At 52.1% G+C, this 26,412-nt stretch overlaps 2 protein-coding genes across 3 annotated transcripts; both read left to right on the top strand.

Annotated features, from left to right (window-relative positions):
- Window positions 1-6,548: 6,548 nt before the first annotated feature.
- MVD (mevalonate diphosphate decarboxylase) lies at window positions 6,549-14,874 on the top strand. Of its 2 annotated transcripts, XM_074314460.1 has the most exons (11): window positions 6,749-6,840; window positions 7,117-7,221; window positions 8,786-8,856; window positions 9,274-9,388; window positions 9,720-9,866; window positions 10,864-11,063; window positions 11,385-11,459; window positions 11,663-11,881; window positions 12,277-12,392; window positions 13,343-13,451; window positions 14,131-14,874. In XM_074314460.1, the coding sequence occupies exons 2-11, from the start codon at window positions 7,215-7,217 to the stop codon at window positions 14,209-14,211; spliced, it is 1,140 nt and encodes a 379-aa protein (XP_074170561.1). In that variant the 5' UTR covers window positions 6,749-6,840; window positions 7,117-7,214; the 3' UTR covers window positions 14,212-14,874. The 2 variants fall into 2 exon arrangements, with proteins under 2 accessions (XP_019598303.2, XP_074170561.1); XM_019742744.2 differs by lacking the exon at window positions 7,117-7,221 and having other exon boundaries at window positions 6,549-6,840.
- A 1,277-nt stretch (window positions 14,875-16,151) lies between these two features.
- CYBA (cytochrome b-245 alpha chain) lies at window positions 16,152-25,479 on the top strand. Its single transcript, XM_019742697.2, has 6 exons — window positions 16,152-16,297; window positions 22,634-22,703; window positions 23,285-23,359; window positions 23,637-23,720; window positions 24,309-24,390; window positions 25,052-25,479. Exons 1-6 carry the CDS (start codon window positions 16,240-16,242, stop codon window positions 25,262-25,264), a joined length of 582 nt encoding a protein of 193 aa, XP_019598256.1. The 5' UTR covers window positions 16,152-16,239; the 3' UTR covers window positions 25,265-25,479.
- The last annotated feature ends 933 nt before the right edge of the window (window positions 25,480-26,412 follow it).

A 26,412-nucleotide genomic window follows, 5' to 3' on the forward strand; every position in this document is an offset into this window, starting at 1 on the left:
GAGTTCTCTCAGTGAAGGGTGGCGGCTGGGGGCTCATTTTTTGATGCTTCAAATGACCACGTGACCTGTATTCTTTTATGTGCACCAAACATTCTTAATAATTAGGAAAATTTTTACAAAGAAACAGTAGCTCTAGGGGAAGGAAAATATATCAAAAAGAAATAGGGGGAGGGAGTGTCCCCCTGCAGCAGTTACAAAGCAGTGGTCCAGGAAGAGGAGCTCCCGCTCTCATTTCGCCAAAATGGTGCTCCTGAAGATGGCCAAGAAGCTAGCAAATGCTTGTCCTGGACCTCTCCTCCCTGCCAGTCCCCAGCCAGCCCTCATCTCTGAGCCACTCCACCCTGATCCATCTTCTCTACATGGGAATGACCTGTGAGTTTGGGCAGGTTTCTGGGTAAAGGACACCAAGCAAGGAAAGAAAGCTGACCAGTGAAGATGATTTGGGATCGTTGTATTTGAGACAGCGGTCAGCAACCCACGGCCCAAGGCCAAAGCCAATCTCCACCTGTTTTTGTACAGCCCAAGAGCTAAGAACGGTTGTCTTGAAGAAAATCAAAAGACATAGCAGCATTATTCGCAATGGCAAAAAGGTGGAAACAGCCCAAGTGTTCATTGATGGATGAATGGATAACCAAAATGTGGTCTAATCCAGTCAATGTAATATTATTCAGCCAGAAAAAGGAAGGAAATTCCAACACATGCTACAACATGGATGAAGCTTGAGGACATTATACTAGGTAAAATAACTCAGTCACAAAAAAGCAAATATTATATGATTATATTTACATGAGGTCCCCAGAACAGTTGAATTTGTAGAGACAGAAAGGATAGTGGGTGCCAGAGGGTGGGGGGTGGGGAATGGGGAGTTAGTGTTTAATGGGAACAGAGCTTCAGTATAAGAAAATGAGAAAGTTCTAGGGGCTAGATGGTGGTGATGGTAGCACACCACTGTGAATTTACCTGATGCCATTGAACTGAACACTTAAAAATGGTTAAAATGGAAATTTTGTGTTATGTATAGTTTATCACCATAAAAAAATACCCCCCAAAAAAAAAAAATCAAGAGGAAGATTTCGTGACCTAAAAATTATATGAAATTCACATTTTAGTGTCCATGAATAAAGCTGTATTCATTTGCTCATTTTGTATGGCTGCTTTGGATCTGCCAGAGCAAAGATGAGTGGCTGAGGCCAAGTCTATGCGGCCCACAAAACCAATACGTACCATCTGGCCCTTTACAGAAAAGTCTGTGATGCCTGCCTTCTCTTCAAGTCACCTTCTGTCTTTTTAGTCCCTGATGCCCAGGCTGAACAAAGTGGCGAGAGAGGGACTGGTCAGGCAGCCAAAGGCACCCAGGATCACGGTGCAGGATGCCAGGGAGCACTGCTCTCTGGCCCCCTCTGCTGGCCATCCAGACAGCAACCAGGTAGGAGAAAGGCGGGCAGCTGTGTGACCGCACTCAGGCCCAGGCCGAACTTCCTGGGTCCCAGGCAGGGCTCTAATCCCGTTTCTGTTTTATTGTCCATCCTTGCTCATCACACTGTGTACGTGCACTTAGCAAGCACCGAGAAACATGGCAGACACATGACCAATGTTTACTGAATGAGCAGGAAGCGTCTCTTATAGTCTCTGTAACTCCAAGGCACAAAGGCTCAAGGAACAAGTCAGAAGGGACCCTCGGCCCCTTGGCCCCCATCACATACATGGTGCTTGATAATGGCACATGAGGACACCCACTATCTTATCTCTGCCTTGGCAGCTCGGTCTCATCTCTCATCCCAACACAGATGGGCCAGGTAGCAGCTTTGATGAAGCTCCTTTTTTATTCTGTGTTTGTGTCAGGAGCCCTGCACTTGGCAATTTACAACTCTGTAGGGAGCATTACTTCCATTTTACACATGAGGAGACTGAGGTGCACTACCGGTAAGAAACTTATTTACACACCAGGTCTGCCTGACTCCAGAGCCCACGTGCTCTCTGTCATCTATCTTTGCTACTCAGGCTGTGGCCCTCGGACCAGCAGCTTCTGCCATTGGCATCCCCTGGGTGCTTGCTAGAAACACAGACTCTCAGGTCCCAACCCAGACCTCCTGAATCAGAACCTGCATTTCCACAAGCTCCCTAGATGGTTTGGATGCACATTAACATTCGAGAAACACCATCCTACATGTTCTGTCATCAACATTGGGAGACTACCTTAAATAAAAGGAAATCTGGGAATGCAAATCAAAACCACAATGAGATACCACTGCACACCCACTAGGATGGTTATTATAAAAAGAAAAAAAGAAGAAAACGAGTGTGTTGGCAAGCACGTGGAGAATCAGAACCTTCCTGCATTGCTAGTGGGAATGTAAAATGGTACAGCTGCTGTGGAAATCACTATGGCAGTTCCTCAGAAAATTAAAAATAGAATTACCATATGACCTAGCAATTTCACCTCTGGGTATAATAGGCAAAATAAATGAAAGCAGGGACATGAACGGATATTTGCACACCCATGTTCACAGCATGGCACCAGTCCGTATCGATGGATAAGTGGGTAAGCACAATGGGTCTATACATACCATAGAATATTATTAAGCCTTAAAGAGGAAGGAAATACTGATACACGTTACAAGATGGATGAACCTTGAGGACATTATGTTCAATGAAATAAGCCAGCCACAAAAGGACAAATGCTGTATGATTCCACTTATGTGAGGTCCCTGGAGGTGTCAAATTCATAGACAGAAAATATAATGGTGGTAGTCAGGGGCCAAGGGTGGGGGATGGGGAGTTGTTTAATGGGGACAGGATGTCAGTTGGGGAAGATGAAAAATTCTGTGGATGGATGGGGGTGATGGTTGCACAATGTGAATGTACTTAACACCCCTGAACTATCCACTTAAAAATAATTAAGATGGTAAATTTTGTTGTGTATATTTTACGACAATTTTTAAAAATGCTTTAAAACAAAACAAGGCAATCTGAGGAGGATTGTGGGGGATGTTTCAGGCTCACAGCAGCAGAGTACCCTAGTACCCTATTATTCTTTCTTGCTCCTTAGCCTTACATTTCAAGCTTTACTCTGTGTATTCCCTGCACCCACCAGCATCCCTTTTGAAACACTTCATAATGGAACAAATCAGAACAATGTGTGGGTGTGAATTTTAAAGTTCCCGTCCTCTGGTTTATCATGACCCAAAAGGCATTAACCTGCAACGTGTTTGACAAAAATCTAAAAATGCAAAACAAGTATTTTCCATTTACCAGAGGCCCTACGATGAGTTTATTTTATACACATGTGTAGGTTCACAATTCAGGAGGACCTGGGCTGAAGGTGTCAGCATGGGATCTATGTCTAGCCCTGTTTTAGGGGGGTTGTCCATTCAAGGTTCTCCACGAAATAAGGGAGCCCTGGCCTACATGCACACTGTCAGGCATTTATGCCTATGTGGCTTGACTCTGAGTGTTGTTTACATAATCATAATAATGAAAACAAGGAATACCCACTTAACTGTAGAGGCAGGAAGAGGAAGGAATGTGGTTGAGATGGAAGAGAATTCTTGATTTCTACTTAGTGGTAATAAACAGATGCTATGCAAGAGAGAGAAGGGGGGGAGAGAGAGAGCCCATTATTTAGAAACGTGGGGGAAAATAAGAGATATGAAAGTGGCTCTTTGATGAGCAGAACCTGTAGGTGAGCAGGTGAGGTTAAGGTCTGGTAACTGATTGTAAAAAGCATGTATATGCAGTCTATTCTCACTGCTAGAACAAAAAATACCATAGACTGGGGCTTAAACAACAACCACTGATTTCTCGCAGTTCTGGAGGCTGGAAGTCCAAGATCAAGGTGCTGGCAGATTCAGGGTCTGGTGAGAGCCTGCTTCCTGGTTCACGGACAGCTGTCTTCTTGCTGTGTCTTCACATAGTGAAGGGAACAAGGGAATTCCATGGGCTCCTTTATAAGGGTACTAATCCCATTCACGAGGGCTTTGCCTAATCACCTCCCAAAGGCCCCATCTCCTGACACTTTGATTATAAACAAGAAAATTAAAAAGTTACCCATATGGGGCCAGCCTGGTGGTTCAGGCGGTTAGAGCTCCGTGCTCCTAACTCTGAAGGCTGCCGTTCGATTCCCACATGGGCCAGTGGGCTCTCAACCACAAGGTTGCTAGTTCAATTCCTCGACTCCCGCAAGGGATGGTGGGCTGTGCCCCCTGCAACTAGCAATGACAACTGGACCTGGAACTGAGCTGCGCCCTCCACAACTAAGACTGAAAGGACAACAACTTGTAGCTGAACGGCACCCTCCACAACTAAGATTGAAAGGACAACAACTTGACTTGGAAAGAAAGTCCTGGAAGTACACACTGTTCCCCAATCAAGTCCTGTTCCCCTTCCCCCAATAAAATCTTTAAAAAAAAAAAAAGTTACCCATATCATGTAGCACAGTTATCTGGCACAAAACAGATGCTTAATAAACGTCTGTGCTCTCCCTTCAATCACTGAAATGGCAGAACACAAATTACTAAGGTTCACAAGGGACTGACTTGTCTTTAACCCCCTTCTTCCATTGCTCAGAGAATACACTGTGACTGTTGTCCAAAGCAATCCACCATCAATTCTTCAAAATAAGTTTTAGTGGCTTTGCATGAAACAAAAAAGTGATTGCAAGAGAAACTTAAAATAATAATCACCTGAAATGCAAGTGTAAACAACGAGATAGCATTTTTCGCCCCTCACACTGATGGGTGAGCCACTATGCTGGTGCAGGCATGCGCACACTAGACCCAACAATCCATTCAACTTCCAGAGGCAACTTGCCCACAACTATCAAAATTACTTCAGGCACATTCCACTTGGCCCAGCAATCCAATTCCAGGAATTTCTCCTACAGAAATATTCACATATGCACAAACTGTGTGGAAAAGCAGCTTGTAATATGAAAAAAAAAAGAAAAAAAAAAGGTAAAACCCAATTATCCACCAGCCGGGAACAAGTTGGTACATCTAGACAAAAAAGTCAGGGAGCTCTTTCGTACTGAATTGGGTTGATCTCCAAGGAACTCATAAGTGGAAAAAATGAGGTGGGGAAAACGCTCTTATATATACTTGTACGGGCATACCTCATTTTATTGCACTTCACAGATACTGTGTTTTCATCAACATTGAGGCAAGACCCTCCACCAGCAAAAAGATAACCACGCACTGAAGGCTCAGATGACCTCTTAGCAAAAAAGATTTTTTGTTTTTTTTTAAAGATTTTACTGGGGAAGGGGAACAGGACTTTATTGGGAACAGTGTGTACTTCCAGGCCTTTTTTCCAAGTCAAGTTGTTGTCCTTTCAGTCTTAGTTGTGGAGGGCGCAGCTCAGCTCCAGGTCCAGTTGCCGTTGCAAGGGGTGCAGCCCACCATCCCTTGCGGGACTCGAGGAGTTGAACTGGCAACCTTGTGGTTGAGAGCCCACTGGCCCATGTGGGAATCAAATCGGCAGCCTTACGGGAATCAAATCGGCAGCCTTCGGAGTTAGGAGCACGGAGCTCCAACCGCCTGAGCCACTGGGCCGGCCCCCAAAAAGGCATTTTTAAATTCAGATATGTACATGGGTTTTTTTGGACATACTATTTTACACATTTAATAAACTACAGTATAGTGTAAATGTAAGTTTTATATGCACAGGGAAACCAAAAATTCATGTGACTCACTTTATTGCAGTGGTCTGGAACTGAACCCACAATATCTCCAAGGTAGGCCTCTATTGTGCATAAAATGTAGATGGAAAGACACACAAAGAAACTATAAGAGGGTCCAAGGTGAGAAACTTCATATTACTCTTAATATTCACTATCTGGACTGGAATCTGAACCATTTTAAAGCTAAAAGTAAATCTTTATGCAGGAAAGGGGGGAAGTGGGGAGTTACTGTTCAATGGGTAAGGAATTTCAGTTTAGAATGAAGAAGTTCTGGAGATGGATGGTGGTGATGGTTGCACATCAATGGGAATGTACTTAATGCCACAGAACTGTATACGTAAAAAAGGTTAAAATGGCACATCTTACTTAGGTGCAGTTTACCACAAGAAAAAAGCCAATGTACATATAAATGGGTTTGAAAGCGCCTATCTCTGAAGCAGTCCATCCCTTAGCCGCCCCCACGCAGTGGCACTGGTGGGGCTAGGGGGTCGTGGGACCCCCCCCCCAGGTGGCGGGGCTACGGAAGGTCCCCAGAGCCGAGCCGCGGGACGCAGGAGACCCCAGGCAGCGGCAAGAACACGGGGGGTCGCGAGCAGCCGCGCTGGGACCTGCTTAACCTTCGGCCCCGGGAACACGCCGGCGCAGTCACCCGAGTCTTCGGTCCGGAGCTGCTGGGATGTCTGCCCTTCTGGGCGTGCTCAGTCTCCTCTCAGCCTGGACACCCACTCAGGTACAGCCCGCCCACCGCGTTCACAGGTCCGCTGGGGACCGCCCGCATTCCGACCCGCGTCGCTCCCGGAAAGCCACCGCCCCGCGCCTGCGCACTCCCCGCGTTTACGCGACGGTGCGTCTTCGGAGGCGCCGCGCCTGCGCAGACCCGGGTATGTGCCTGCTTGAACCTGGATGCGGGCTCGTCCTCGGCTGTTCATCGTCCGATCCCGCTCATTGGCTGAGAGGTGGAGCGTGGGCCAGATCCGCTGCTGATTGGACGGCGCACGAACAGCTGGGGTCGCGTGGGCCAATGGAGGGGACAGCTGGGGCGCTGATCGGGACCGCTGAAGGCTGTGGGCTGTAGTTGCCATGTTCTTCGGCCATGGCTGCGGACAAATCGCTCGTGGCCGTGACCTGCACCGCGCCGATCAACATCGCGGTCATCAAGTACTGTGAGTGCACGGGCCGTGGGTGCGACAGCCTGGCGCGGGTGGACTGGATGGGTCCCTGCAGGCGGGCTGGGCTCGCCGCCTCTTGTGAGGACGCGGTTGGAGGTCCACGTGCAGTGGTGAGCACTCATCCCAGCTCTCCACCCGGCCCCGCGGTGTGGCCTGCCGAATCCCGGACCTACGCTGCAGCCGGGACACTTGGGGGAGGGGGGTGTCACTGTCCACATTGGACGTCCATCCTCGCGGGGCCCGGAACACTTGTTTAAATGGTCCACACAGGACGTCCATCCCCAAGGGGGGGACTCAGCTGCCACGGTCACGCCCACTCCGGCCACCTCGGGCCTGTTCTTCATTTCTAGCATGTTCTCTTTTCAAGAATGCTCCGTAAGTGGAATCGTTTAGTATGTAGCATTTTGGGATTGGCTCGTTTCAATCACTATAATTTCTGGAGGTTCATCCAGGTGGTAGCGGCAACAGTACTAAGTTCCTTTAGTGCTGAGTTGCCTGGTGTGGATGGGCCAGTTTGCCTAGTCATACACCTTTTGAAAGGCTGCATGGTGGTTTCCAGCTTTGGTCTATTAGGAATAAGGGTGCTTTAAACTTTCGTGTTCGGGTGTTTGTGTGAATATAAGTTTTCATTCTTCTAGGGTAAATGCCCAGGAGTGTAATTGCTGAGTCATAGGTAGTTGTATGTTTAATTTTTTTTAAAGAAACTGTTAAATTGTTTTCCCCTAATGGCTGTACCATTTTGCATCCCCCCACCTGTGTATATGTGATCTAGCTTTTCTGCTTTTAGTGTTGTCACTGGTTTTTGTTTTAGGTGACACTTCGTGGTTTTAGTGTGTGTTTTTCTACTGGCCAGTGATGCTGAACACCTTTGCATGGGCTTATTTGCTCTCTGTGTATCCCCTTCAGTGAAATGTCTGTTCATGTCTTTCATCTGTGTTCTAAATTGGATTGTTTGCTTTTTAACCATGGAGTTTTGAAAGTCATTATATATTTTAGATACTAATGCTTTGTTGGATAAGTGGCTTGCAAATATTTCCTCCCACTCTGTAACTTGTCTTTTCATCCGCCTAAGAGAGTCTCTCAAACAGCCAAATTTAAAGTTTTTTGGTGAATTCCAGTTACTAGTCTTTTCATTTGTGGATCATGTTTTTGGTGAGACGTCTAAGATCTCTTTGCCTAACCCTACACTCTAAAGATTTTCTTGTTTTTTACTAAAACTTGTATAGTTTTACATTTTAAATTTTAAGCCTGCAATTTATTTTGAGGTTTTTTGTTTGTTTGTTTTTTATATAAGGTAAGAGACGTGGGTCAGGGTTCATTTTTGGCCTATGGATGTCCAGCCGTGTTTGCCAAAAAGGCTGTCCCTCCACTGAATTGCTTTTGCACTTTTTAAAAATATCAGATGGGTGTATTTATGGGGTTTTTTTCTGTGCTGTCATAGATCACCTGCCAGGTATGAGTATTATCTCCTGTAACTGCCTACCATCCCCAAAGACCCCACACGACAGTACAGGAGATTTGAGGTTTTTTCAGTGACTGGGGCTCCTCATGTTGGAAAGAAGGCAAAAGCCTCACAATTGAGCACTTAGTACCTGGTAGGCACTCCAAGGTGATTTGTCGATTGAGTGAAAGAAGATAAAACAAGCAATGAAGCAGGGAGATGGCTAGCCTCCAGCTCTGCTGGGGGACCTGGAGCTCAGTGAAGTGGGGAGCAATCCAGGAGGGCTTCCTGAGGGTGCGTGCACAGCACAGCAGGAAGAGGATTTAAGTTGTGAATTGAGAGAGCAGGGTCCAGGCAGATGAGGGAGCTATACAATGGGAATGGGGGTGAATGGGGAGTGCCCATGGGGAGGGGTGGGGCTTTGGTGGGTGGGGGCAACGGTGTCCTGGTTTGCAGAGCCAGCAAACTGACTGATCTTGTCTTGGGTTGTCTGTTCAGGGGGAAAGCGAGATGAGGAGCTGATCCTGCCCATCAACTCCTCTCTGAGTGTCACTTTGCACCAGGACCAGGTTAGTACAGACTGGCAATAAACACCAAGATAAACATTTACTAAACTGTGGCTAAACTTTTAACAGTTGGTAACAATAAATCCCCAGTCTGTGAACTGTGTCCATTCCATGCCCCCTGTTAGGAATGCTCATCACACACGCATGCACACGCCTACGCCCTTGGGTCTCCTCTGAGGTCCTGTCCCTTCATTCTCGTGCCTGACCCAGTGGCTCTACTGTGGGAAATGGATAGGGAGACTAGGCCTAGGGTCCAGCTGATCCCCTCCTGCCTTGGCCTTAACCTCCCATTCTCCAGCCAGGCTGTCCCTGTCCCTGAGTGGGCAACTGTGATGGGCCATGGCAGGAAAGGCCTCCCGAGCAGAAAGGGGTGCTTGGTGGGCCCCCACCCTTGAGGTGGCTCTGCATTTTCTTTTCCAGTTAAAAACCACCACAACAGCTGTCATTAGCAAGGACTTCACCGAGGACCAGATTTGGCTCAATGGCCGGAAGGAAGACGTGGGGCAGCCACGCATCCAAGCCTGCCTGAGGGAGAGTGAGTGGGGGTCCTACATGGGGGGTGGGGCCAGGTCCAGCCTGTTCCTTCCCCTCTGTCCCCTCCTTGCTAGGCGGGGACTGAGAAGCACAGCAGGTGCTGCTGCCTCTTTACTCCCCACCCAGCTTTCTGAGCCCCCAGGGGATGGAGAAGGGGTGCCTGTTAGCACAGCCGGGGTTGGGTCTGGGGTCTAGGGCTTTCCCTGAGGAGGCCTGCAGGAGAAATTTGGGGCAGAGGCCCAGTGTCAGCTGTGCCTCTTATCTGTGGTAGGCAAGATGCCAGGAACCCGTCGAGGCAGCTCTGCCCAGCGGCTCTCTCCCCTTCTCCACAGTCCGCCGCCTGGCCCGGAAGCGGAGGAGCACCGATGACAAGGACCCGCTGCCCCTCAGCCTCAGCTACAAGGTTCATGTTGCATCGGTGAACAACTTCCCCACAGCCGCAGGCCTGGCGTCCTCCGCTGCAGGCTATGCCTGCCTAGGTGGGTTCCCAGAGGGAGACTCACACTCTTGCGGCCTTCAGGGAGCCCCCACCACATGAGGCCGAGGCCTTGGTTGTCTCACATATCTGAACATTAAAATCTCCCAAGGACTCTACGTGTTGGACCCTCCAGGTTGTACGTGATAGAAGCCCACCTCAAACTGGCTTAAGCCTAAAGTAGGGACAATTTCTTGGCTTACGTCACAGAATTCCAAGGGTGCAGTTGACTGCAGACTCTTCAGCAGCCTCACTGGGCATCTCTTTCTCTCCCTTGAAATCCTGGCTTGCTGTCCTCTGCGTTGGCTCACTCTCCAGCAGGCCCTCCCCACCTAGGGGTAAACTGGTCACCACAGTGGTGGCCATTAGGCTCGCACTGTCCTCATAGCCACTGAAACTAGTGAAAACCCCAATGAACTTGGGGCCCAATGAAAACCCCAGGGATGATGCCTGCTGGCTTGGCTTGGCTCATATGCCCATGCCTGAACCATCTTTGGGGGCCGGCGGGTGGGTCAGCCAGGCCAGGAGGGGGTGCCAGTATCGGGAGGCAAAGGGCTTGCCTCATGGAGCCCCAGCTCTGAGTCCTGGCATCAGACCCTTGATCAAGCCCAGTCCTGCTCTGGCACCCAGTGTGCCGGCCGCCCCAAGGGTGCACATTTTTCAGGCCTCTGTGCCTTGGTCCCTGCCCCAGACAGTACCTGCCCCTCGAAGCCTAATTTCGTACTAATTCTCAGAGAAACTCTCTAGCCTCTTGGCACTCAGTCCTATAGGTGGTTCCGCTCCATAGGCTCTGGTGGTCTTGGTATGTCCAGTGCGTGCACTTGAGAACATTGAGTGTATGAGCACGTGGATGGGTGCATGGATGAGCAGGTGAATGCTCACTGTGGGAGCTGGTGACTAAAGCTCTGTCATCTCAGAATTGCTCATTTCTTGGGCTGGCACCCCCTTCCCTCTGAATCTCTGAGTCCTCTCTTCCCCTGTGCTCTCTCCTGTGCTTGCAGCCTATGCCCTGGCCCAAGTCTATGGGGTTGAGCATGACCTCTCCGAAGTGGCTCGCCGCGGCTCTGGCAGTGCCTGCCGGAGCCTATACGGCGGCTTTGTGGAGTGGCAGATGGGGGAGCAGGCCGACGGGAAGGACAGCATTGCCCGGCAGGTGGCCTCCGAGTTGCACTGGCCCGAGCTCCGAGCCCTCATCCTTGTGGTAAGTGAGACCGCTGTGGAGCAAGGGGTTCTCTTGGGCCGAGCTGGGAGCGGGAGGAGGGAGAAGAGACCTGCTTCTTGAGCTCGCTGTGGGGATGAGAAAAACGACCCTTGGTGGAGCCTTCAGGAATGACTCCAACGTGGCAAGGGGACTGCTGGTCTAGATGCTGCCATTGCCAGATCTGTGTCACCTCTGCCTTTGTTGGGAGGTCTCCATGGTCAGAAGGCACTGGCTCCCACCCTGCTGTCTGCAGCAGCTGAGGAAGGGAGGGACGGGATGGGTGTTGAGGATGAGGTCCAGGCTGTCTTTCCCTCAGTGCAGGTGAGCGCGGAGAAGAAGCCAACTAGCAGCACCGTGGGCATGCAGACCAGCGTGGAGACCAGCCCCCTGCTCAGGGTAAGGCCAGTGCGGGGCAGGTGCCATCTCCCCAGGGCAGGACACACGCCACACTGCCCATGTCCTCCGAAGCTGAGCTCACTGCTCTGCTGGACCTGTGCATGGATGCTGAGACATGGGTGGGCGCGGACCCAGAGCCTGTGCTCTGGCTGCTATGCTGTGAAGCAGCCAGTGCCTCATTGGGAAACGCCTGTGCCTTGCAGTTCCGGGCCGAGGCAGTGGTGCCGGCTCGCATAGCAGAGATGACCCGCTATATCAAAGAGAGGGACTTCCAGGGCTTTGGCCAGCTGACCATGAAAGACAGCAACCAGTTCCACGCCACCTGCCTGGACACCTTCCCGCCCATCTCTTACCTCAACGACGTGTCCAGGCGCATCATCCACCTGGTGCACTGTTTCAACACCCACCACGGGCAGACCAAGGCAAGGCGGGGCCGGGGCAGCCCTGGAAACCTGTGGAGTGGGCTTGAGGCAATGAGCTTCAGTAACACCATGTCGTATCCCAGCACACGCTTGGCTGTGACAAAGCTTCACAGCACCTGCTTTACACCCCTGAGTGCAGGGCGCTGACAGTTTCCGTTTCACTGTTTCATTTTGGTTGCCTGACCCACTAAGGGATTGCAGCCCAAACTCTAAAGCACTGATGTGGGCAACCGCCTCCCCATCACATCCTTAGTTGGCGGGCAGAGGTGCCACCACTCCACTCCCGGTTGTCCCCGTGGGCACTGTGGGAGTTCCCGGGTCTCCATGGCAGATGAGAGGGCCTGAGGGGAGTGGAACCACTGTTCAGGCGGTGATGTTGACCGCGTGGGTTCCAGGTGGCGTACACGTTTGACGCGGGCCCCAATGCCGTGATCTTTACCCTGGACGACACTGTGGCCGAGTTTGTGGCCGCTGTGAGGCACAGCTTCCCCCCTGAGTCAAATGGAGACAAGTGAGTTGTGGGTCCCCCCATTTGGGAGGCCATGGAGGGAGGAGCAGGGTCTCCTGCTGAGCTCGGGACAGCTGCACCTAAGGCTGGTGCTGAATGGGGAGTCCCGCAGGGGGCCCACAGGCTGTGTGTCACCGAGTATGCCTTGCTGTGACCATGGACTCTTCCTCATACACCCCAGCCCTGTGGTCACAGAGACGGGCACATGCGGCGTCATGGCTCCTATGTGGACAGTACTCGCAGCCCCACTATGGGGACGGAGCATTTGGATTTCTTCCTACCCGTTGTTTTAATGGTCCTTTCTCAGTGTGGGGACACCGTCCTGTAGGGGTGTTGGAAGTGTGCGGGGTCATTTTCTCTGTCTCCGTAATTGGGGTAGTACTGACGTCTAGTGAGTGGGAGGCCGGAATGCTAACTTCCTTACCAAGCGGAACAGACCACACAACCATGATGGCCCCCGAGGCCACTGGTGCCCTCGTTAGAAGCTCTGCTCTCATTGCCCTTGTCACCCCAGTGGGTAGTGTGCAGGTTTTCCTGTTCTGAGGAACATGTAATGGACTCATGCTTGACCTGAGGCATTTTCTTCTTAAGTCATGTTACCCTACTGGGTGGAGCAGTAACCCCAGGCCAGGAATGAACTTAAAACCTCCGGGAGGTTTCTGGAAACCTTCCTCTCACAGTGACCCCAGCCAGGTCCTTGGTCATTTCTACTTAGTTTTTTTGTGTGTGCAGTAAAATACAGAGAAACATAAAGTTGGCCATTTTAACCACTTTAAAGTGTACACTTCAGCAGGATTAAGTACATTCAGTGTTTTGCAACTAGCATTTCTATCTGGTTCCAGAATTTTTCATCACTCCACGGCAGTCACACCCCTTTCTGTCTCTTGGGTCTGCGTGCCCCACATTCTTCCCATCAGTGGACTCACAGCACACTCATGCCTTCCTTTCCCCAGGTTTCTGAAAGGGCTGCCCGTGAGGCCTGCCCTGCTCTCAGACGAGGTTAAAGCTGCGCTGGACATGGATCCCACCCCTGGTGTCATCAAATACATCATTGCCACTCAGGTGAGGCCTGGCACCAGCCCTCAGCCCCAGGGCCCAGGGGCCCCTGCGGCCCAGCTCACCTGGGGAGGGCCCCATCCAGCACACAGGCCTTGAGGACTCAGACCTGGCACGTCTACCCAGTGAAGGGACTCCCCTTCATCCCCACTGCATCGGGGGTGTGCAGCCAGGTTGCTAAGAATAACAGCAAAAGGAGGAGCACCACACTTCTGTTTTCAAGGCATCTGGTCCACTATGGTTTGTTTCACTCACTCGCTCTCAACGTGAACATTTTAAGACACCCTGTGAGGTTTGGGGCAGCATTCCCAGTGCTGAGGGAGGCAGGTGGGGCTGGGAATGTGAAGACTCCAGGAGACAGGTGCTAGGGGTCCGAGGACCCTCAGGGCTCGCCCACTGGAACCAGATCAGCATCGCTGCTCAGAGTGGCCGAGCCGGGATTTCACTCACATCATCGATTCCAAGTCCCCATGACCTCAGGTGCCCAGGCCCCAGTCTCTACCTTTCACTGAGTCTGGGTGATAGAGGCCGAGAGACCATGTGGTTCTGTCTGAGGAAGTTGGGCACAGGGCCAGGGTGTCACCACACGGGTGGTCAGCTTCTGACCTGCCCTTACCTGGGAGTTGGGGGGTACACCTGTCCCTCCCTGTCATCCCAACCTGACATTGATTTCTCTACCTGCCAGGTGGGGCCCGGGCCTCAAATCTTGGATGATCCTCAGGCTCACCTCCTGGGCCCCGATGGCCTGCCGAAGCCAGCTGCTTGACCAGTTGCTCGACAGGAGCCCCGGCTGCTGCTGGAGAAGGGCCGCTTTGCTGGGACTGGGGAGCTGGTTGTGGCGGTGCCTGTGCTATGCTTTCTGGGGCTGGTGGGTGGCCCCCTCGCCCTAGGCCAGGCCGTGGCTGAATGGGGGCAGTGGAGTGACCACTTGCAGGCGCCAGGTGGTCAGGAACGGGCCCCCCACCAAGTGCCTCACCTTCCCCACCTGCACCAATACTGTGCTGAGATGAGGGCTGGGGTCAGATGTGGGCCCTGGGGGATCCAGCTGATGGTGGTGAGCTGCTGGTGTGTCTCCCTGAAGGATCTCTGGCCCTGAGCCCTGGAGCCACTCCCACTGACTGAAACAGGAGCTGGGCCACCGGAGATGCTGGGGAGTTGGCATCCCTCCATGGAGCTGGAGGACCAGGCACTGCAGGGAGCTGCCTCTGCGGGCTCCAGAGCCCTCCATTACATGCTTTGAACATTACGTGCTTTGAACGGTTGTCCCAGCTCCTCTGCCAGAGCTCAGGCCCCTGGGTGTGGACGGAATGTTTCTCCATAAGACCAGGACTTATCTCCAACTGGAGGTGGGAGAGGAGCACCATGGTGCGTTGTCACAGGGAGCCCTGTCAACAGACCACGGGGAATAAAGCCAGCGTTGCTGATTGGGCCTGGCGTGCTTCTGTGTAACCAGTGTCGCTGTGTAGGCAGTGGGCAGCGCTCAGCGGGAGGGTGGAGAGGGTGCGGGCTGCGTGCCTCCTGCAGGAGGAGAGAACTTAGAACTTGCCCATTTGCTGACTTCTGAAGAAGCTGCCTTCTGCCAAGGTCCCCTCATTGCCCAGCCCTGTGGTGGGTGTTCAGCACAGTCACCCCCAGGGCCACAAGCCACATTCAGTGGCTATGGCTCTGACAGGCGTGGGGACATGGTTTGGGTCCGGCTTTAAGTTCCCAGTCCATGAAAGAAAGTGGGAAGCAGGTTTGCAGGGAGGAGCACTGATTCAGGAAGGTTCCAGTAGCTTACAGTAGCTTACAGGTTCTGGACCCCAGGAATTGCTTGCACTTCTAAATGAGTTTTTCCATTAGTGTGCAGGTCCTGCAACTCCTCTCCACTTGCCCAGCTTCAGCACAGTTGGCTTGGAGGAAGAGGAGAGGACGCCTACACCTATTGACCTGCCTCCTGGTTTCCCGCCTCTCCCCCTGAGAGTCAGCTGCTACTGCTGCTGACTGAAGGGGGTGGGCAGAGGAGGGAGATGACAAAGGGACAGGGCCAGCACTCTGACATTCTGGGTTTTCCCAGGAGCTTTGTACATCCCGTTTCCCTCCCCTAAGTTAGTCCCGTGGAGAGGGCTGCTCACCATACTTGCACTAGTCCAGGGCCAGATGAGGAAGTAGGCGCTGGGCCTGCCACTGACCTTAGTATTGGGCACTGACTTCCAGGGAGGGGTCCCCCAGGCTCCTGGTCTGAGGTCCTTCTCCCTTGAGGGGATTTTCCCCTCCCCCCAGTGGGCATGGTCAAATCTCTGGACTTTAAAACCCTTCTGGGAACCTGGCCTGCTCACCGTCCTCAGTAGGCACTTAAGAGAGCCCAGCATTATGAGGGCACTTTGCCTTCTGAAGCAGGTGTCCATCTCACTGGGTCCCCCCTCTGCCTATGTCCAAGACCCCCAAGCGATGCTTAGGATGCCCCAGGTTGACCAGGCTCGGAGCTGACAGGAGAGGTGCCTGGCACCAAGTGGGCATCCAAGTTGGCGGGGGCCACGGTTTGCCCCGGGGAAGTGAGGCGGAAGACCCCTCCGACCCGCAAGCAAAAATTCTGGAGGCCGGAGCAAACCTCCCGAGCACCGCAATAGCCTCGGCCCCTTGCTGTCCAGGCCCGTCACTTGGGAGCGGGACCGGAACTCAGGGTGGGGCGGGGCTGCACCCGAGGAACTAGGGGACAGGGTGGGGGTGGAACCGGAACTTCGCGCTGGGAGGTGGCTGGCGCGCCGGGCTCAGTGTCCCAGCGGAGCTAAGCCGAACCGCTTTGCTGGTCGCCATGGGGCAGATCGAGTGGGCCATGTGGGCTAACGAGCAGGCGCTGGCGTCTGGCCTGAGTGAGTGAGCCCGGGCTTGGCACGCGGGGCGGGACGGGAAACGCCGAGACCCCAGGCTGCAGGCCGAGGGACCGGGTGGGCTGGAAACAGGGCAGGGGAGCCAGGGTCCTGACGAGTCAGAGACTCCGGGCTGCGGGCCGGGAGGCGGGAGCTGAATCCTGGGGGTGTGGGTCTCCGAGACTTATGCGGAAACCTGCAGCTGCATGGCGGGGAAGTGGGCCTGGGGCTGCCCAGCAGTGGGAGACCTCGGGCTAGGGAGGTGGTCCGGAGACCCTCCTGTCCCCGCAGATACCCGCGCCCCCGTCCCCTCCCCCCTTCTGCTGTCCCCTTTTCACCCCCGCCACCCCACCCGGACCTCACCCCGCAGATAGAGGAAGTTGCAGCCCTAGGGGAAGAGGCCTTCACCCCGGGTGCTTTCCGGGAGTTACCACCCTCCAGGATTGGGAAAACCTGGCAGGACCACCCACTCCTGCTGTTCCTCCTGCCCTGGAAGCCCCAGGGGTCGCGAGGGGCTCCCTCCCCCGCCCTGAGCCTTCACAGGACATCTAAAACCGCCCAGAGGGACCCCTCCCAGCCCAACTATCAGAGACTGCTTCTGGGGAAGGATGGCAGGCCCCCTCAGTCATGCTGAGCCTGTGTTCAGGAGCTCTGGTGAAAACACAGTGGGGTCTGCACCCCTGTGCTGTACTTGGAAGTGGAACCACTTAGGGATGGTGAGATTGGGCCCAGGCAGAGTCTGAGGCAAGAGGAAGCTGCCCAGAGGCTCTGCCTGCCTCTGGGGACCTGCCATTTCCAGGAAGGACCTGCACCCAGTGGGAGTGGGTGGGTGGAAAGACGGTGGGGAATGTAGTGATGAGGAGGGTCCTAGCCCACCACCATTTCCCTGGGACCCACCCTGAGGCCCCTCTGCCAGCTGGGGACAGGAGTCTGGTAAAGCTCTGGGAGGGAAGGGAGCAGATATAAATGAAGTCTCTCTGGCCCCTGAACTGTAAGATCACATTTTGGGGTGAGCAGTTTTGGGTCATGAAGCCTAATGGTCTGTTCAGGCAGGTCACCCCCTTGAGTTTGGCGTCTAGAGTGAGTGAGAAGTCAGTGAGTTAGATAGTTCTCACTTTTTTTTTTTTTTTTTTAATTTTATTGGGGAAGGGGAATAGGACTTTATTGGGGAACAGTGTGTACTTCCAGGACTTTCCCAAGTCAAGTTGTTGTCCTTTCTATCTTAGTTGTGGAGGGCGCAGCTCAGCTCCAGGTCCAGTTGCCGCTGTTAGTTACAGGGGGCGCAGCCCATTATCCCTTGTGGGAGTTGAGGAGTTGAACTGGCACCCTTGTGGTTGAGAGGACATGCTCCAACTAACTGAGCCATCTGGCCACCCGGGAGCTGAGCAGCAGCTCATTGACTTCATTCTAGTTGTGGAGGGTACAGCTCGCTGGCCCACGTGGGAATTGAACCGGCCGTCCCGTTGCCCAGAGCTGGCGCTCTAACCTACTGAGCCATCCGTCTGCCCCAGCTCTCCTCACTTCTCCCCAGAGTTGTCCCCAAGCAGTTCCCCTGTCTGCCACAGGTCATGAGGCCTTAAACAGCTGCAGACCAGCCTCCCTTCCTCTCACAGCTCCTCATCCCCCAAGAAGTAAAAGGCGACAGAGGGCACCAAACTCGGAGCTCTCTGAGAGGCATGGGTTCCAGTCTCCTTGGGTGCAGCACCCCCAGCACCCCTGTTCATGGCATGCCCACTGTGTGCTAGCTGAACCTTCCTTGCCTTAGCTAATGTCCTCAGGATCATGAGGCTGGAGCTGTTCCTGCCTCTACTTTACAGACAATGAAATCAAACCTAGAGAACGTACAAGCTGCAGCTCAGTTTCCTCCATCACCAAACGAGGCAGTTTACTGGAAGGTCTTCTAGGGCCATTCCTGCTCTGAGATCCTCCTCTTGCTGACTTTTTTTCCTGACTCCGTATAAACTGCAGCCACCTGAGACTGCTCAGGCCTGGCTAGACCCTGTTAGCAGCTGCCTGCAACAGGCTTCTTTTTTATTGTAGAAAATTCCGTCTAATCAGATCATGTCCCCTCCTGCTGAAAACCCTCCAGTGGGTCCAACTGCGAAGAATAAAAGCCAGAGTCTGACTGCTCTGTCCCTGTCCCCCTCCCTTCTCAGTCATTCCAACTGCACAGACCTCATCTCTGTTCCCAGATTTCCTAGGCGTACCCCAGGACCTTTGCATAAGCGGTTTCTTCTGTCTGAAGCATCCATGGCTGGCTCTGCCGTTCATTTCTCAGTTCAAATGTCACCTGCTTAGAAAAGTCTTTCCAGAGCACCTAGACATTTCTGTCACAGTCTCTTGTTCCAGTTCACCATCTCTGATGTTTATTTCTGTCCGCTCCTGAGACTATAAGCCCCACAAGAACTGAGGCCTTATCTGTCTTGCTCCTGCTTTGTCCCTACATTCACTTACAAGAGCCCCTGCATGCGGTGTGTAGTCAGCCCTCACACCTCCTGGTCAGCCAATGGTGTCTTTGCTCCCCTTTTGCTGATGGCAAGCAGCAGAACTGAGGCTCAGGATGGGAAAATCACACCCCAAAAGGCAAGTGGGCCTTATACTGACTGAGCACATGGAGAGACCACCCCTCCCTCTTCCAACTCACAGAAGTGCTGATGAGCAAACCAAAAGAGTTAATATATAGCTGAGCTCCACTCCAAGGATGGGAAATAATGCTGGCAACAAAAGCAGAGTGAGGTTTCAAGCTGGTGGGTTGGGGCAGAAGAAAGGGGTACCTAGGGAATTGGGACCAACAAATGTTCGGGTTTTTACCCAGTGGGATTTTGGAGCCTCTGTGTGAAAAGGGCTGAAACTGAGCTGCATGCCTCAGGCTAGAGCCAGGAAAGGCTACTTGTACAAGAAACAGACTAGAAAACTGTCCCCCCCAAGGAAGCTGCCATCTGCTGCCAGGGCCTGGATGAAAAAAGCAACAAACAAGGCAAAACCCCTGGAAGCTCAGGCTTGTGCTACCGTGTTTCCCCGAAAATAAGACCTAGCTAGACAGTCAGCTCTAATGTGTCTTTTGGAGCAAAAATTAATATAAGACTGGGTCTTATTTTACTATAATATAAGACCCGGTCTTATATTAAATTATATTATATTATACTATATTATAGTATATTAATTATATTAATTATATATATTATATTATATTATAGTCCTGGTCTTATTATATAAGACCCGGTCTTATAGTAAAATGAGACCGGGTCTTATATTAATTTTTGCTCCAAAAGATGCATTAGAGCTGATTGTCTGGCTAGGTCTTATTTTCGGGGAAACACAGCATGCATGGGGTGAAGGCTGAATCTACTCTACCCAGTGCTACAAGGACCACTGACCAAGAAATTCAGATAGACTCCATTCAGGACTGGAGAAACCTATAGAAGCAAATGTGAAACTGTTCTGTCAGGGCATTTCCTCAACCAGGACACAAGGCTGCCACAAGAAAACAGACCCTGCTGGGCACAGCTCACAAACATACCCACCGTTTGAGGAAGCAGACACCATTAAACAGGAAAATGTGCCTCCTTAAAACCACAACTACGAGTGCCCTTTGGGAGAGACTTGAGACTACGTGTACATGTTTAAACAGACGGTTATGTTCAAGGGGATAAAGGAGTAGAAAATTATAGAGGACAGTGCAAATAATGACTAATATAGAATGTCTAGAAATAAAAAATATAGTCATTAAAGGTTAATGGATGAATTAAACACTATCTATAGATGATAAGAAAATTGTTAAAGTGGAAGATGAATCTAAGAAAACCTCACAGAAGGTAGCAGAAAGAAGTTGAATCATACAATAATAGTACAGGAAGACCCAACATATATATTGGGGGTTCCGGAGGAGAGAATCAATAGACTGGGGGGAGGCAGTGTGAAAGGGATAATGGTTAAACATTTCCAAAATTGAAGGAGAAAAGAAAGTTCCTTATAAAATAAAGGAAAATAAATCCCTTCTTGGACACATTGTAATAAAATTACAGACCATTAAAGAAAATCTTCATTTTTTTGTTTTTTAAAGAAATTTCGAGGGTCAGATGCTTTTACTTATTTTTTAAAAATTTTGGGGGAATATTGGGGAACTGTTTCTCCAGGGCCCATGAGCTCTAAGTCATTGTCCTTCGATCTAGTTGTGGAGGGCGCAGCTCAGCTCCAAGTCCAGTCGCCGTTTTCAATCTTTAGTTGCAGGGGGCACAGCCCACGATCCCATGTGGGAATTGAACCAGCAACCTTGTTGTTCAGAGCTCACACTCTAACCAGCTGAGCCATCCAGCCGCCCTGAAAATCTTCAAATTTACCAGAGGGAAAAATGGATTGGTTTAAGACTGATTTCAGACTTCGTATCATCAATAATAGATGCCAGAAGACAATGGAATATTATCCTTGGTGCTGAGACAAAAACATGAATTTAATATCCAGATGATCTATCATTCAGAATGAGAGTATTTTCAGATATCCAGAGAGTTGCTGCTAACATACCCTCATCAAAAGGACGACTAAATGAGGTACTTCAGGAAGAGGGAAATTGAATCTTGAATCCAGAAGAAAGGACTGGGATGCTAGAATGACGATACTGGTGACTATTGACTGTAAATAATTAATAATAATGAGTAATTTGGGGATGAGATTGAAGTTAAACATTCTACATGTGGTTCAGAAAGAGGAATTTTAAAATTAAAGTTTGATCAAGTCAACAGGAGGCAGGAGAAGCAACAAAAGCACTTGTTAAAGAGAAAACACAAAATAAGATAAAATAAGTTACAATTATCTGCAATCACAGTCCATAAACTCTGTTAAGTACACTACCAGATTGGTTAAAAATTCAGCTATATCAGCTTATTCGTGATAGCCCAAAACTGGAAGCAACTGACATTTCCCCAAGATGGAAGAATGGATAAATTCATACAATAGAAACAACTCTATAAGAAAAAGTGGTCCATCCACCCAAACGGCATGAATGACCTTGACAGCCTTCCATTAAGCAAAAGAAGCCAGATCTAGGGTTCCAGTCTTGACTGGATAGGGGCACAAGAGAACTTTCTGGGATTATAGGCATCTTGACTTGGATACACATGTAAAAAGGCATCAAGCTTATGCCTGTATATTTTACTGTGTGTAATAATTATACCTCAATAAATTGCTGGAAATTCTGGGGATGGATGGTGGTGATGGTTGCACAACAGTGTGAATGTACTGAAGGCCACTCAACTGTTAATTTTAAAATGGCTAAAATGGAAAATTTTATGTTATATGTATTCTACCACAAAAAAAATTGCAAAAAAAAAAAAAAAAAAAAAAAAAATTCCTCGGGAGAAAAAATCCAGATGTATGTCATTTACAGCAAGAACACGCAGAGCTAAAAATAAAGGGTTGGAATAGCTGACAAATACTAACCAAAGAAAGGTGTAGGGATATCGGTATCAGACAAAACTAAATGAAGGTGAAACACAGGAATAGGGGCAAACAGGAACACCATGCAATGAGGGGAGGGCTTCCATGAAGCAGATACAAAATCTACAGTCAACAATATAGTCTTTCAGTGCATAAAGCAAAAACAAAATCACAAGTGGTCACAGAGCTCAAGAGTGAGTGTTCAGGGCAGCCGGATGGCTCAGTTGGTTACAGCGTGAGCTCTTAACAACAAGGTTGCTGGTTCAATTCCAGATGGGATGGTGGGCTTCGCCCCCTGAAACTAGGATTAAAAATGGCGACTGGACTTGGAGTGAGCTGCGCCCTCCACAACTGGATTGAAGGACAACGACTTAGAGCTGATGGGCCTTGGAAAAAACAAAAACACACTGTTCCCCAATATTCCCCAATAAGAGTAAAAAAATATATATATATAGTATATATATGTGTGTGTGTGTGTGTGTGTGTGTGTGTGTGTGTGTATATAATTTTAAAAAAAGAGTGAATGTCCAAGCTGGAGTCCATGACCCTCCCCTCACCCAGGGCTCAGAGGCTTGCTGTGCCCCCACAGTCCCTGGGACACAGGCCCAGCTCCACCAGTACCCGAGGCTCCTTCAGCCTCTTCCCCAGCTCACATGCCACTTCCTAGGGAAAGGTGTCTCCTTATGTGCAGGGGTCTGTAACTGCCTGGGTCCTCTTCCTGGGCATAAGTGTTGATGGACATGAGGGCTGCTCTGGGGTGGGCTGGTGGCCCAGCTGTGGGAGGGGGGAGTACAAGGGAAGGTGGCCAGAGCCCCCTGCGGACCCCACCCCTGCAGGAATGGGACAGGGGCATGCGCCTCCCACAAGTGCGGGGCCCCTACTAACCTGCTTCTCCTCTGCCCACAGTCCTCATCACGGGCGGCATTGTGGCCACTGCTGGCCAGTTCACCCAGTGGTACTTCGGCGCCTACTCCATGTATCCTCCTACCGTAAACCCCAGGATGGGGCGGGGTGGGGGTGGGAGAGTGGCATTGCCTGCGGCAGCACACGTGGACTGGGAGTAGAGATGCCAGTGCCTCTGGGAGCACAGCACTTCACAGTTTGTAGAGTGCTGCTCACATCCCTGGGCCCTTTAGACTCAGAATAGGCTCAGCTGCAGTTTTGGAAGCCAGGGCTTGCTGTCAAGCAGTGAAGCAACTTGTCTAGTTCCTGGTGAGGAAGTGGGAAGTGTCAGCGCCCCCAGGGATCCCCTGTGTACCCCCTTCTATCAGCTGTCCCCCTGGCCTGCCTGGGGCTATCCAGGAATGGGCTGGGCCCCTCCGTCCCCTCCTACCCTGCGGCCAGCTGTCGTAGGCCCTCTGGAAGCCAAGGCAGGTGTGGAGGAGGGAGGGCACAGGACAGGCAGCCAAGGGGCCAGACCTGTGGAATCCTGCCTGGTTGTTCCATGCTATGTGGCCCCAGGCGGTTGCTGCCGCATGTCTCTGTTTCTCATCAGCAAAGAGCCTCTCACTGTGGCCCCTCGGGCTGGCCTGGGCTGTTCCTTAACTGCAGAATTAGTGTGGCAGGTGTGTTTATCTGCCTGCTGGAGTACCCCCGAGGGAAGAGGAGAAAGGGCTCCACGATGGAGAGATGGTGAGTCCCCCACCTGCTCTGGGGCCCATCCTAGGGGCTGGGTAGAACCCACAAGGGCAGGACACCAGGTCAGGAGTCCTGCAGGAGCCTGGCTCTGTCCCTCTGAAGCTCTCGCACCAACACCTTCGTCCTCCTGGACAAACCACAGCTGGTGCCTGCCCAGCTGCTGTGGCCCCGTGGCCCCTGGAAGGGAGGAAGCCAGGGTGCTCTGGGGCAGCGTGGGTAGTGGGGTTGCTGAGTAGGACCCAGCCTGCCTTCCCTCTCTCCCTCGGCCTAGTGGACAGAAGTACATGACGAAAGTGGTGAAGTTGTTCGGGCCCCTCTCCAGGAATTACTACGTCCGTGCCATCCTGCACCTTGGGTGAGTCCCTGCCCACTCTCAGGCCCAGGAGCGCCCTGGGGTCGACCCTCCCACTGGCCTGGCTGCCTGGATAGGAGAGCTTGGGGTGGGTCAGGCCCCTCTTAGCCCAGCTATTTTCCCAAACAAAACCCAGGTCCCAGGCTCAGCCAGTGGTTTCCCCAAACCTGTATCCCTCATCTCTTACTGCGGAACAGTTCGCCGCAAACCTTGGTAGCTTAAATCAGGAACAGTCAGGGTTCTGGGGTTGGTAGGGCCCAGCTGGGTGGTTCGGCCGCCTGCCTCACGCACGTGTGTGGTGGTGACTGTGGTGAGGCTGGAACACGCAGCTGCTTGGGCCTCCCCCCAACATGGCAACTGGGGCTAAGCTTGTTAGGGTACAAGTCCAGGCAGAGGACAGCTGCAGGGGCCCAAACATAGAAGCCCTGCATTTGGCAGGGTTGGATGTCGCCTCCACCCAGGGTCCTGTGGCTAGCACATTTATGGTCTATTTTGTCCTAAGATCTTGTGGCATCTGCCCAGGACCTGGACCCCTTGCCAACATCTGCTGACTACCCTTTTGAGTCTCTTGTCCTCCCCCCTCTTCCCCAGGCTGTCTGTACCAGCTGGCTTCCTGCTTGCCACCATCCTGGGGACAGCCTGCTTGGCCATCTCAAGTGGTATCTATCTGCTGGTGAGTGGTGTGGACTGTGGTCAGTCCGGCTAATGCTTGATGCCTTGGTCCCTGCAGCCGCCTGCAGGCCGAGCCAAGGCCAGGAGCCTATGTCCTTGCTGGTGTGATAATAGGAATAGTGGTGACCCAGGGGCCTAGGAGTCTGCATTTTAACAAGTTCCCTGAGCTGCACACTCTTCACCCCACAATAGGCCTGGCGCCTTGGAGAGGCTCCAGGCCGGGATGGGTCCAGGGTGAGTGGGCTCCTGCCCTCTTGTCTGTCCCCCCGGCCTCTCCCTCCGTGGGTGCTACCTGTCTTCCTGACTCAGCATGATGGACACACAGGCAAGGCCTCCCTGTCCTGCTCCTGGGGGGAGTCTGGAAAGCGGCCTCCAGGGGCTCTTTCAGAAGCCCAGGGATTCCTCATGTCCACTCTCCCCCTTGGGGCCCCTCCTGGCATGGTGAAATAACTTCAGTTTGAGGTTAGGCAGAGCCAGGTCCTGGCTGTGTGGCCTCAAGCCAGTTACTTAACCTCTCTGAGCTACAGTCCCTTCAGGTCTTAATTGAATTCAGAGTTGGTCCTACCCTGTCCCCTGGTGGGAGTGGGGGAATGCAGAGCCCGGGGTCAGGGTGGGGGTGGCTCCTGTAGTCCCCTAGGGCCCAGCGCTTCCGTATCCCACAGGCAGCCATCCGTGGTGAGCAGTGGACCCCTATCGAGCCCAAGCCCAAGGAGCGGCCACAGGTGGGGGCCACCATCAAGCAGCCGCCCAGCAACCCCCCACCCCGGCCTCCAGCTGAAGCTCGCAAGAAGCTCAGTGAGGAGGAGGAGGTGGCAACAGGAGTCTCCAGTGGCCCCCAGGAAAACCCCATTCCAGTGACCGATGAGGTTGTGTGACAGGCACCTTGACCTGCAACCCAGGTGGTTGCTGTCTCTAGTAGCTCTTCCTGAGGGGGGGTAGCCCACCCAGAACCCAAGGGCACCCCTTTTCTTGCCCCCGGAACCACAGGCCCTCTTTCCGTGTCATTCAAAGCCACTGATCATCTTTCTCAGTGACACTTGAAATCACAGAGCATCTTCTATTCTGTGAAATACAGTATCTGGAATTCCAAGTATTTGAGTTTCTACTCTGGAAATTAAATTTCCAGGCCTGGGAGGAGTAAGTGTGTGTTTCCCTACCAGCTTTCCTGGACCTTCCCAGACTCAGCTTCTGGAGGCCCCTAGTCCCAGCTGAGTGGCTGAGTGAACAAGCAAAGCAATGAACTAGGGGGTTGGGCAGGGAGCCCAGCAGGCCTTCATCTTGGGGCCCCTTCCCTTGGTGTCATCCAGGATGGCCGACCAGCTGGGAGCGGGGGTGAGGGGCTTCAGGGGCAGGGCCCAGCGTGGACCTCCTGGGTACCGCCTGTCACTCCCCAGCTGGGAGCCCTTGTGGTCGCCCAGTGTCATGCGGGAGACCCTGCTCGCTGCGCCATTTGTCATGCCGGGTGTCATGCAGGGTGGCCTGCAGTGTCTCTGCTCCCGCTCCCCACATAAGAACGCAGGATATGGTGAGGCCAAAAAGGAACACCCACAGAACCATAGATGGGGGAGTCATACCACTATATTCTCGCTGGCGACATCCGCCTCTCTGCAATCCGCTCTTGCCAGCCCAGCCGCCATCTTCTTGCTAGCCCCCATTTTTTCTCTGCTAGCCTAGCCACAGCAGTTATATTAGTGGCCAATGGCTCACTGGTTAGAGCTGACGGCCAACTAGCCACAGCTGATGGCCATGCAATCACAGTCGATGGCTATTTACTACCTGAGCCAGCACCTTTCTATGTGAGGCCGAGAGACTGGAAACTGCTTTCTGGGGCTCTGTCCCCACACCCAGCTTTGCCTGGCTTCAGCTCACAGCCCAGCCTGGAAAGCCCCTTCCTCCTTGATGGGCTCTCCTCAATCTCCCACTCTCTCAAACCCTGGAAAAATCCTTAAATGCCTCCCTCCTGTTGGCCCCCCTGCTCTCAGTAAATCCTACTTGCAGAACTGGGGGTCCTCTAATGTTCCAG

Source organism: Rhinolophus sinicus, linkage group LG11 (genome assembly GCF_036562045.2).
Source record: "Rhinolophus sinicus isolate RSC01 linkage group LG11, ASM3656204v1, whole genome shotgun sequence".
Lineage (NCBI taxonomy): Eukaryota > Metazoa > Chordata > Mammalia > Chiroptera > Rhinolophidae > Rhinolophus > Rhinolophus sinicus.

Excerpts from the sequence above, each read along its gene's own strand:
- MVD (XM_019742744.2), top strand. The coding sequence starts at position 6,771 with ATGGCTGCGGACAAATCGCTCGTGGCCGTGACCTGCACCGCGCCGATC. Across the intron at positions 6,841-8,785 it reads CATCGCGGTCATCAAGTACT|GGGGAAAGCGAGATGAGGAG; the intron begins GTGAGTGCACGG and ends TTGTCTGTTCAG. Across the intron at positions 9,389-9,719 it reads CCAAGCCTGCCTGAGGGAGA|TCCGCCGCCTGGCCCGGAAG; the intron begins GTGAGTGGGGGT and ends CCTTCTCCACAG.
- CYBA (XM_019742697.2), top strand. The coding sequence starts at position 16,240 with ATGGGGCAGATCGAGTGGGCCATGTGGGCTAACGAGCAGGCGCTGGCG. Across the intron at positions 22,704-23,284 it reads TACTTCGGCGCCTACTCCAT|TGTGGCAGGTGTGTTTATCT; the intron begins GTATCCTCCTAC and ends CTGCAGAATTAG. Across the intron at positions 23,360-23,636 it reads GGCTCCACGATGGAGAGATG|TGGACAGAAGTACATGACGA; the intron begins GTGAGTCCCCCA and ends CCCTCGGCCTAG.